At 42.3% G+C, this 12,438-nt stretch overlaps 2 protein-coding genes across 4 annotated transcripts in view; both read right to left on the bottom strand.

The window, feature by feature from the left end:
• The window catches only part of etfa (electron transfer flavoprotein subunit alpha), a 226,477-nt gene that overhangs the window by 204,057 nt on the left and 9,982 nt on the right, over positions 1 to 12,438 (bottom strand). The gene's annotated exons all lie outside the window — the stretch shown is intronic.
• scaper (S-phase cyclin A-associated protein in the ER) overlaps positions 1 to 12,438 on the bottom strand; it is a 234,954-nt gene that overhangs the window by 97,385 nt on the left and 125,131 nt on the right. For all 3 annotated transcript variants that reach the window (XM_055662538.1, XM_055662537.1, XM_055662536.1), the window contains one exon: positions 10,787 to 10,913. In XM_055662538.1, coding sequence (XP_055518513.1) covers positions 10,787 to 10,913 — 127 coding nt within the window. The remainder of the gene's footprint in view (positions 1 to 10,786; positions 10,914 to 12,438) is intronic.

Consider the following 12,438-nt stretch of genomic DNA (forward strand, 5'->3'; position numbering starts at 1 on the left):
GCAAAACTGAAGGTTATATTACCAAAATTATAACTCGTGGCCTCTTGAAATCAATGATATAATAAATGACCGACTTTGTTCATTGAACATGAGGAAGACCATCATACTCCTTGTTCCCCTTTTTGAGATGCCTCATTCTCTGTTTAAATAGCATTCTCACCATACAGAGAAATCAACAAATTTGCTATATATCCCAGGAGAATATATACTGCTGCTGAGATAAAAATAGCTTGATGCTACAGTATTGGATACAGTCCTGGACCTCTCCCCAGCCAAGTAGAAATTGCCTGACAGCAGGTATGAATGATCGGAGGCATCTCGAAAAGTTATGACCAGGGAAAGGTGTATGTTTAAATGGTCAGAAGGCAAGCTGAAAACAAAAAGGGGGATTTGTGATTCATGCCAGCTTTCACAAGTCTGGGCAGCACTCGATATGTGCCCCTTAACTTCCTGTTGAAGGATGACAGTGGCCATCTGCCAGTATCTATTGCAGCACAAGGATTGGATAGATTTACAGATCAATCCTTGATGCTTGGTATTGGCTGAGCATAACCAATTTAGTGGAATAAAATTCTCCCAGACTTTGACGTGGATCGGGCAGTGGCCAGCACGGAACATCCTGCAGGACAAGGACTCGATGGATATGGTGGGTTGTTCACCTAAAGGGCCCGTCCCACGATGCGAGTTCACCCAAGAGCTCTCCCGAGTTGAAAAAAAAAATCAAACTCGTGGCGAGTACGTAGATTGTACGTAGCGGGTACGTCGGAGCTCGTGGATGTCTCGTAGCGGCTCGTAATGCTAACGGCAGGTACTCGGGAAACGCAGAAACTCGTGATGTTTTTTCAACAGTGTGAAAAATTTCCAAGAGTAAAAAAAATACTCATGGTGAGGTATCACGAGTTTGATTTTTTATAAACTAGGGAGAGCTCTTGGGTGAACTCGTATTGTGGGACAGGCCCTTTAGGTTATCAATGATCAAACCTTCTGATAATCAGTGTACATAATGTCATGTTAAAGATGGTTAACAAATATTACCACCCGCTGAAGCAAATTGTCCTTGCGAGGCAATTTACACTAAGAAAAAGGCGGTGTGGGTGGGAGGTGAGAATAATCTGGGTAGAATTTAATTTAATTAGTGATGAATTGTAGTTTCCTTCAAATCCTCAAAGCATCAACAGATTACAGATCATTAAGGATTTCATCCGGGCAAATGGTTTAAATAAAAAAGGATTTGATATAGAAAGAAGGTTGTTTGAGCACTTCAGAGCTGGCAACTAATTACTGTAAATGGGACTGTTTTGAATTAGGATTTTGTTCTCTTTACACTCCACCATAACTCACTGAATACAAATATTCCACAATTCCTATATATGGAGGCTAAAGTAAGGCAGTCCTCAGTATTGTTATATCAGTGTCAAATGGCACTCTCGCGGACAATGTATTAATTGAAGTAAAATATTTAAAGTATTACCAACTCGTATTTTATAGACCTGTGAAATCATACGTTGCAGAACCCGAAATCCATTAGTATAGTTCACAACACTGTAGAATAATAGAACAAAATAAACTTGTTCTGATTTCATGCACAAAGCATGGCAGAAACAACATGAAATATGATTTTACACTTTCAAGTTGCATTTTCTTATTTGAAAGTGTTAGGGGAATTATTTTTCTCTGTTGATTTATTAGGACTGAGAGAAAAGAGTTAGCATCAGTTTGGAGAATTGAAGTTCTGTTGGATAATGTCAGCTATTTCTAGTGATAATCCCTATTTCCTCGCTCTCCTCTACTCAAATAGATATCATGCTGCATCTTGCAATCAATAGACAATACACATCAAATTCTAACGGCAACATAAGAGAACTATACAGTGCATGAGATTTTCTGGACTTTTTCCAACATAGAAAATAGGAGCAGGAGTAGCAGCCATTCGGCCCTTCGAGCCTGCACCGCCATTCAATATGATCATGGCTGATCATGGCTGTATCCTGTACCTGCCTTCCTCCATACCCCCCGATCCCTGTAGCCACAAGGGCCTTAACTCCATATAATAACCCCATATAACAATTACAGCACGGAAACCCATCTCGACCATTCTAGCCGTGCCGAACACATAATCTCCCCTAGGGCCTCATCATAACCCTCCCCCTCCCATCCATAAATCCATTTATTTTTAAATAAAACCCCTCTTAAATATACCAATGAACTGGCCTCAACTACCTTCTGTGGCAGAGAATTCCACAGATTCACCACTCTCTGTGTAAAAAATGATTTTCTCATCTCGGTCCTAAAAGACTTCCCTCTTAAACTGTGACCCCTAGTTCTGGACTTCCCCAACATCGGGAATAATCTTCCTGCATCTAGCCTGTCCAACACCTTAAGAATTTTGTAAGTTTCTATAAGATTCTATAACTCTGATTATTAATACCCCATTTTCTGTTATTTGCACTTTACCAGTTTATTTATTCATGTGTGTATATATTTATATCATGGTATATGGACACATTGATCTCTTTTGTAGTAAATGCCTACTATGTTCTGTGTGCTGAAGCAAAGCAAGAATTTCATTGTCCTATACAGGGACACGTGACAATGAACTCACTTGAACTTGAGGTCCCCCCTCAATCTTCTAAATTCTAGCGTGTACAAGCCGAGTCTATCCAGTCTGTCTTCGTATGCAAATCCTGCCATCCCAGGAAACTTTCCTCATGTCACTGCATCAGAGGCTGGAGGTAAATAAATGTCATTTTTCCCCTTCCCTCAGCACTGCTGAATTTTCCCCCCTCCCTCACTGCTGAAAATTCCATTGCAGTATTCCCATCTATCCGTTGTGCCACCTTGTGGAAAAACATGGTCAATTGCCATTATCAGTCTGTGTGAAGCAAAGCTCCTCACACTTGTTGTTAGTTGAAGATGCTGCAAGCACATCGAATCCCTTGCTGGACGAAATGCTCTTGCTCTTTTGGGAGGTGCGGTTGTCGAAGAACCTTTGTAATATTTTGTTCCTGTGACAATCAACAGGCATATGCCTCTACAATTATAATTCAGACTCAGCTGATGCCTTTTAAACTAGGTAGACAAAAATGCTGGAGAAACTCAGCGGGCGCAGCAGCATCTATGGAGCGAAGGAAATAGGCAACGTTTCGGGCCGAAACCCGGAAGGGTTTCGGCCCGAAACGTTGCCTATTTCCTTCTTATCCAGTTTCTCCTCGTATTCATCCCGTTGGTTAGTTACACAAGGTGCTGGCAATCTTCTGGCATCTCATCAAGAAGGCAATTCTCCATTTTTTTTGAGCTGATGCAGTAGAAATATTCAGTCGGAAGAAGGGTTTCAGCCCGAAACGTTGCCTATTTCCTTCGCTCCATAGATGCTGCTGCACCCGCTGAGTTTCTCCAGCATTTTTATGTACCTTCGATTTTCCAGCATCTGCAGTTCCTTCTTAAACAACGCCTATTAAACTAGTCTTGCTGCTTTTTTTTTTTTTAAGAAGAGTCAGGGGAGGCACAGAGGTGCAGTCTGTAGAATTCTGTGCCCTCAGAACCACAGGAGTGTACCAGAAGCAAATCATCCTTAAACACCAGACTTCTTAAGAAATACAACCCAAACCCATGAACAAACAATAATATGTTTGTTATCTATACCTCATACGGTTATGCGTTCTTTTTCAAAAAAGTAAACTCTCAGTTTGTAAATTCTAGAAGCAGAATGAGGCCATTCGGCATTCAATCATGGCTGTCGATATTTCCCTCTCAACCACATGCTACAGCCTCCTCCCCATAATCCCTAACACCTGTACTAATCAATAATCTATCAATCGCCACCCTAAAACTATCCACTGACTTGGCCCCCATAGCCTTTTGTGGCTGTGTCCCAGAGGTAAAGCAATCTTGAATTCTGGTAATATTAAGGGCCTGTTCCACTTTCACGACCTAATTCACGATTTTTTTTTTACTCGTGGACATTTTTCATCACTCTAGAAAAACGCCCCGACCTACTTGATGCCACGAGTACCTACGACTAGCATCACGGCCTGCCACGACCTACCTACTACGACCTCATGACGACCATGTTGCGAGTACGAGTCGAGGGCAAACTCGGCAGAGGTCGTGAATTAGGCTGTGAGAGAGGGACAGGCCCTTTAACAGGTCAACAATTGTGGAATTAATTTAGAGGAACTCTAAAGAATCAGTTCTTTGCAAACTCAGTATCAACAGTTTATTATCCGACATATCACCCTTGTTTCAAGGCCAGCAAACAGCAAATAGATGGAGGTGCAAGAGACTGAAAATGTAACAAATAATCTGCTGGAAGAAGTCACTGGATCAAGCAGCATGTCTGGAGAAATGGACCAATTTTTCAACTGAGGCCATTTATCTGGTTGAACGAGTAGAGGGCGGAGGGGTGGCAAGGCCTAGGAAGCAATAGGTGATTTCTGGTGAGGAGGGGTTAATTGGTGAATGGAGTCAGGAGGGGGAGGGAAGGTGTCAAAATAATATTAGAGGCTGGAAGTATGTAGGTGGAGGCAACAATTGGCTGCAGATGGTGGAATCTCATTGGAAAGGACAGTGAAGCATGGAATGTCATGTGAGCAAAATCAAGTCAGTGCATTACAGTGTAGAAGTAAAAATAATAGCAGAATATATATTGTGTTCAAAAATCTGAATATACCCCCACTCCCCCCCCCCCCCCCACCCAATCAGTCAAAGCAATTGAGCAATAAACTATCCTAAACATTTATTTTAGCAAAGCTATCTAGACATGGTGGTCAAAGTCTGGTCGTAAATTCTGAAAGAAGGTGCCAAAAATCTGATAAATTGATAAAAAATCAAAGAGCATGAAATAAAAATGTAACAAAACTGAATAGATATAGCAATAAAGTCTACCATGGGGTGACGTTTCAAGTGCCAAAAGGGACCTGAAACATCACCTATCCATGTTCTCCAGGGATGCTACCCGACTCACTTCTTATTCTTCTGGCATATGGCGTGCACAGCCTAAAGTTGTAGGAAAACTTGTTCTATTTGATCTTATTTGATCGTGCACGCCAGGTTGATTGCATTCATTGAAACAGGGCGGACCACATGAAGGTTGCAATCTCCCACCCCCTGTCTGTTACTCAAGTGTTTCAAGGCCAGCAAGTTACTCCAGCACTTTGTGTCTCCTTTGGCTATTATTGGTATTTTGTTGGACTGCAGGTCCAATAGCTTCAATAGTAAAAGAATAGCAATTTCATTTCCTAACATCAAGAAAATGTAAATCAAGTCACTGAATGCCTCCTGAAAAATTACCTCCACCCACAAAATCAATCACCACTGACGGACAAATTGGGGATAAATGCAAATTACAGATGGGAGGTAACAATTGGAAATAAACCTGCCGTAGGTGCAGTGGGCGATCACCATGGGACCATTTGAAGGAGGTCAAAACAGCATCAAATTGGCGGATTATTGGCACCTTCTCTCAGAATTTACGATCAGACTTTGTCCACCATGCTTTGCTAAATAAATTTGACCACCATGTCTAGATAGCTTTGCTAAAATAAATGTTTAAGACAGTTTATTTGGTGGCCCGGCAGAAATCCAACCAGACAAAATCAGAATATTTTTTTTTTAGTCAATGTGGCATTTTAGAAATACAGTAAATTTTGGGTTAAGACTTTTGCAATTCATTAATTTATTCCCGCTCTTCATATCCTTTTTTGCAGACAAACTGAAGGATTTTCTAGTCAATGACACAGCATTTCATCCCCCACATGGCCACATTGTAGCCTTCAGGACTAAACACTGAACTGGACAACTTCAAGCAACCTGCTTTCTTTGCAATGTTTTGGCCAAGTTCCAACGAATGAAGTCCAAATCCAAATTGTAACTATTTTTTTCAGATAGCCCCAGGTCCGTTAAAAATAATTCAATCAATGCCTATCAAAGAGATTATCTAGTTGCAACCTCCATACTGCTGGTGTTATCTTTGCAAATTTACTTCCACTTTATTCTGCCATGTTTTGGTTTGGGGTCACCCTGTTGTAGGAAGGTGTTAGAGACACAAAGTGCTGGAGTAACTCAGCGGGTCAGACAGCATCTCTGGAGAAAAGGAACAGGTGACATGTCGGGTCTGGTGTATGGGACTAGTGTAGATGGGGCATCTTGGTCCGTTTGGCAAATTAAGCCAAAGTATTCTATCACTCTATATAAATCTAAAATGTTAAAAGGTAACTTATTAGAAATCCTGAGTTTGTGAATGGTTCATGCTCAAATCAAAGCCTTTTGTCTGAAGAAGGGTTTCGGCCCGAAACGTCGCCTATTTCCTTCGCTCCATAGATGCTGCTGCACCCGCTGAGTTTCTCCAGCTTTTTTGTGTAACCTTTTATTTTACATTTGGATCAGTAACATTTTTCAATTATATTTTAAGTTTCCAGGATATATAATACTTGGGGATAGTTAATACTTATTAGACTTCAAAGCTGCCCAGTGAATGGCACAGTGCATTGCATTCTATCACTTTCCACTGCAGGGTAACAGTTCTCCACAGCTCTCCGTAAGACAAGCATCCAATTTGAAAAAAGATTGTGGGTAGGAAAAGGGAGCTGGGAAAGAACTGGGGACAACTACTGTTGACGGGTAGAAATTACACCCAGCACACCATCTGCACACAATGCAAATGCAGAAAAATACTTCTCAAAATTCTCACAGATGGTATACATTTGTTTGGAGATCAAACACAAAATGATAGTAGTCAGAAATGTATTTAAATTCCCTCTACAAAAGAATGGAGCGTATTTGCTGATATCTGAGAGAACAAAGTTGTACTTTGCAAAATTATTTTTGTGGCCCTACTTTGTAGCATATTTTACATTCAAAATTAGACGCATTTCTATTAATTTCAGAGTCAAGCGGTGGAGGAGGGATATGGTCTTTGGTAAGAATTTACAATGTACACTGCATAAATACAATATGTTAACCCAAATGGTATAAGTTACAGCTACGTGCGATGATTAGGAATGATAGGATGACAGCAAAAAAAATAAAAGCCCAAAAAGGCAATCAACCAATCCTAAAGACATGGTTTGTAAGTTAATTGGCCTCTTTAAAATTACCTCTGGTGCGTAGGGAGTAGATGTGGAAGTGGGATAACACACAACCAGTGTGAATGGGATGATCAATGTGTTCTTGGCTGAGCTAAAGGCCCTGTTTCCATGCTGTATCTAAATTAAACTAAAGGATGCAATGAGGGGCATATACAAGAATTTTATATTGAATTGTTTTGGGAACATTAAACACAAATATTAAGAATATATCCTTAATGATCATGGGGTGGGGAGGCAACAAGAGGGGCAAATAGAGGGCAGTTCCCTGCTGGCTTCACTTTACCTCCCATCTCTGGGAGTGACTGGTAAAACCGACTGAGGATGTTATCGTTTGAGGAGGTGGGAAAGACGAACAGGAATCAGAAATAGAGATTATGATATCTGACCATAACCGGATTTTTTGGATTATTTTTTTTGCTGATTCACCATTTATTGCTGAAACCTCCATGTTCCTACTTTTAAATGCAGTGACTTGTAAACGACTGGGAGATGCCACCTATTTTGTTCACCCGTCGGCAGATACCCTGAAACCAGTAAGTCATTAGTAAATGTACATCTGTGTAACAAGCTTGCACACAATTTGACAGCTTTGATGGAAGGCAGCTTCTCAAAGGCTCCACCCCTCCCATCTTGTGATGTTTTTTAGCCTCTCAAGGGAAATTCAATTAAGAGTGTCTTTTCCCGCCCATCAGTCAATGATAGACACCATCAGGATTCTATTCCTAACTCATTGACACGCGAGATGTGTCTGGATCTACAAGTTAGCAAGGGAATTACTGCCTGATGGTTTGTAGATGCTAATCTTTTGTCTAGTTTTCTAAAACGAGAGCCAGCCACTGTTGTCTGTATGGAGGAGAAACTGTGGATGACTGAAAATGCTGTTAGTTAATGCAATTTTATTGGTTTCCAGGGCAAAATAAGTTATAGGTAAGATTATACTGTTCCACTGCACAGATTGCACATCAAAACCAAGTGTGCAATAGAAGTGGGGCACAATGTACCCTCAATTGTAAAATGCATCAAACAACAGTTCGATAGTGGATTTGGAGAGGATGTTTCCACAAGTGGGAGAGTCTAGGATTAGCACAGCCTCAGAATTAAATGATTTATCTTTAGAAAGGAGATGAGGAGGAATTTCTGTAGTCAGAGAGTGGCGAATCTGTGGAATTCATTGCCACAGACGGCTGTGGAGGACGTTTTTTAAAGAGGACGTTGACAGATTCTTGTTTAAGAAGGAACTGCAGATGCTGGAAAATCGAAGGTAGACAACAGTGCTGGAGAAACTCAGCGGGTGCGGCAGCATCTAGGAAATGCAACGTTTTGGGCCGAAACCCTTCTTCAGACAGATTCTTGATTAGTAAGGTTATGGGGAGAAGCAGGGGCGGAAACCCCGGGGGGGCCAGAGGGGACTGTGTCCCCCCCATGTTTTGAGAGGTGGGGGACATCCCCGCCAGGTTAACCTGCCTGGTCTTGCGGGAAATATGGCCAGCACGGAGAAGCAGCGCTGGTATCCCGTCAGTCCAGACAGGGCTGTAGTTAACCCGGTGAGACAGGCACAGTTGAGCTGCAGTTAGTGCTGGATTGAGCCTCTGAAGCCTCGCGCGTGTGTGTGTGCGCGCGCATGCGCGCGCGACCGCCAAAAAATTGTGTCCCCCATCCCCTCCATGTTTTGATAGTGAGTTCCACTCTTGGGGAGAAGGCAGGCGAATGTGATTGAGAGGGAAAGATAGATCAGCCGTGATTGGTGGCGAAGACTCGATAGGCCGAATGGTCTAATTCTGCTCCTATGACTTCTGAATTTATGAACCTGGCTGCTTCCTTTTACTGAAGTCTGGGACAAGATGGCATTCTCAGACCTTGCTATAAATTCACCTCATGTCCCACTGATTTCATCACAATCTCTGGCGTTAAACGTACAACTAACCCGTGACATTCCTTGAGCCGCAGTCGAACACTGATTCCTATCCATCAACAACCTACTTCTGTGTTTAAGAGGGAACTGCAGATGCTGGAGAATCGAAGGTACACAAAAAAGCTGGAGAAACTCAGCGGGTGCAGCAGCATCTATGGAGCGAAGGAAATAGGCAACGTTTCGGCCCGAAACGTTGCCTATTTCCTTCGCTCCATAGATGCTGCTGCACCCGCTGAGTTTCTCCAGCTTTTTTGTGTACCAACCTACTTCTACCTGTGTAACATTCTTCACCTTCACCCATTTCACACTGAAATCTCTCTTCATGCTTTTGCCACAATAATTTCAACCCTTGCCCCTGACAACCACATATTCACCGACAACAACATCTCACAATCATCCACATCTTGCTATTTACTCTGCGTTGCTGTCCATCAACCCCCCGCTTTTATTGACCTTTAGTTGACCTTTAGTGACCTTCACTCAAACCTTAAATTTAGGCCTCAATTGGACCGTTTAAGTCCTGAAGGATTTGCCCAGCTGTAACTGCTTCTGGCCTCGTGGCCTTGAGAATTTCTTCTTTCATGTCCATATTTCAATGCTTCTCCTCTTCCTTTTCACACCATTTGTGGTACAGCATTTGGCTTCTGTATCTTGATTCTCGACTTAAGAAATGTTGCCTGTTTAATTGCATCTTTTAAAAACTTTTCCGGGGTGGAAGATTGCAACCTTCACGTGGTCCGCCCTGTTCCGACGAATGCAATCAACCCGGCGTGCACAATCAAATAAGATCAAATAGAACACGTTGTCCTACAACTTTAGGCTGTACGCCATACGCAAGAAGAAGAAGAGGAAAAACTTTTCCAACACAAAGTTTCAGGCACAAAGTACTGCAGTAACTCAAAGATAGACACAAAATGCTGTTCCCAATGATGGGGGAATCCAGAACCGGGGGCCACAGTTTAAGAATATTCTCCTGCCTTTCATGAATTGCAGAATTAAACTTGCGATTGCCAAAATGTTACCCGTAACCATCATCAATTTTCAAAGAAATGCAAAAAGCATTTGAGATGGGATGTAAGAGCAGTCATCTAATGCTTCAGAGTCCAGTGTTCATACCGCTTTTTATCAAAATGTACAAACTCAATCACAGTCTTACTCTTGACTCTTATGGGGCTGTCCCACTGTACGAGCTAATTCAAGAGTTCTACCGAGTTTCCCCTGATTCGAACTAGGAGAATTACGGTAATGGCCGCTCGTAGGTACTCGGGGCTCTCGTGGACATTTTCCAACACATTGAAAAATCTTCACAAGCTTACCGCGTTTCCCAGAGTGCCTGCCTTTGAGAGACGTCCCCGAGCTCCGATGTACCCGCTACGTACATTCTACGTGCTTACCAGGAGTTTTTAACTCGGGAGAGCTCTTGAATTACCTCGTACAGTGGGACAGGCCCTTTACACTTAACATTGGGTCAGTCTCTGAAATGTGAACAATATTGGGACATTGTGTGCAATTCTACCACATCGTGAACAGTTTCTAATTAGGAGACTCTTTTATTATTGTGCTCAAAATGAAAGACGTCCCACATAACCGAACAGAATGGCGAAAGCTTGCTGCCCAATGTGTGGGAGGAACTAAGTCTAAGTAAGTCAAAATGAAAGGAGGAAACCTTGTTATGCACCATCAGCAATTGTCAGATATTCTGCAGAAATACAATGATATTACAGCAAAAAGGAAAAAAAATATTGTTTCATTGTCCCGCATTATTCCATAAACCATCAAAGTAAAGTACCTGCTTCTCCAGAATACGGATGATCTCTCCCAGTGTCCTGTCAAGAGATGACACCTTGTTGTTTGCCCACGGCCCACTATCCTGTCCTTGCTGCTGCTTCAGAAGATCTTTCACCAACCTCTGCAGTCTGTATGCAAAGAATAAAGTGTTCCATTAAATTATACCACTGGTCAGCTAAAGCAAAATAATGGATAAAGAGGAATCTCTCATGAAGAGAATTTAGAATTCATTGTTTAGAATAGAATAGAATAAAATGCCTTTTATTGTCATTCAAACAGCTTGGTCTGAAATTGCATTTCTCCAGTCTTAACATTACAAAAAAAAAACCAAGACACACACTTAACACAATTTACACAAATATCCATCACAGTGAATCTCCAACTGTGATGGAAGGCAAAAGTCTTATCTCTTCCCTTTGCTCTTCTCCCAGGGTCCAGCAGTCCAACTGCAACGTCAAGGCGACTGGGACCCCACGATGTTAAAGCCCCCGGCGGGCGATGGTAAGTCCAGCCGCGCCAGGCGATGTTAGGCCCCGCTCCATGTAATTTAACCCCGCGATTCCGGCAGGAGAAGTTGCCGTTGCAGGAGCTCCGAAAAGCGGTCTCCCACCAGGGACCTGCAGCCGGAGCCTCCGAAGCTCCGAAGCCGGGTCTTAAGGTGTTATTGACCCTGACAAAGCCACGTATCACATTAGTTATTATAATAAATTAGCCGTGGGGTCTTTTAGTATAATTTATTTTTAAAGTGAGCGATTTACCAGTTCAATTCACATGGCAAACTAAGTAACATTAGATTAGAATTATGCCTATGACTGGTCAGGTAGGGATGGCAGAATTATTTGGTGAATGGTAGCTTTCATAAGGAGGTCAGAAAAATCTACAGTATGAATGAGAAATAATTCAACTTACACTCCAGAACCACGATCACCCCAAGTTCAGTCAACAAACTGCAATATCCAGGCGATTCTTATGAACGAACGTGTGCTGTTCAGACCCAAGCTACAAGTTATCATTGACTTATTTGCCAAAACAGGAATGTGTCTTACACTTAACATGGGCAGAAACAATGGTCCACTATCAATCTGTCCACTCGGCAAACACTAAGCAACAATAACAAACAATAGACTACTTCATATATTTTCCGGACCCACCTATCGATGAAGAGATTCACTATTGCCTTCATTGCAGATTTTGGCTGTCTGAGGAAAACGAATAGATGTCAAACCTGGCAAAGCTTCAGAGAGGGAAGCAGATGCCACTACTCTCTTGTGTGCTTCTGTCAGTGGGATACCACCAATGCCTTCTCCAAAAAAACCTCCAATCTTCTGGCAAGGTAGTAGACCCAACATCAGTCTGCTCTCCACAACTAACATCTCTGACTGGCTTACACTGGGTTAGCCATTTCTTTTAAACTTTACATGACACTAGATTCCTGAAACAGCTACCCCATCTCGAGCTCCTTCATGCCAAGAATATTTTCAAAGCCTCCTTGAAAATGTGTAATGCCCACATTCGTGGGAATCCTTTGCCTGTGGCAGCTCAAAATGGAAAGGCAGCATTCCTGATGGCATTGACAATCATCGGCCCACGCATCAGGAGTTTCCAAGCCCAGCATAAATGGGGGAAAGGCCACATCACCTCCCACACTACTTC

The sequence above is a fragment of the Leucoraja erinacea genome, chromosome 36 (assembly GCF_028641065.1).
Source record: "Leucoraja erinacea ecotype New England chromosome 36, Leri_hhj_1, whole genome shotgun sequence".
In the NCBI taxonomy this organism is placed as follows: Eukaryota; Metazoa; Chordata; class Chondrichthyes; order Rajiformes; family Rajidae; genus Leucoraja; species Leucoraja erinaceus.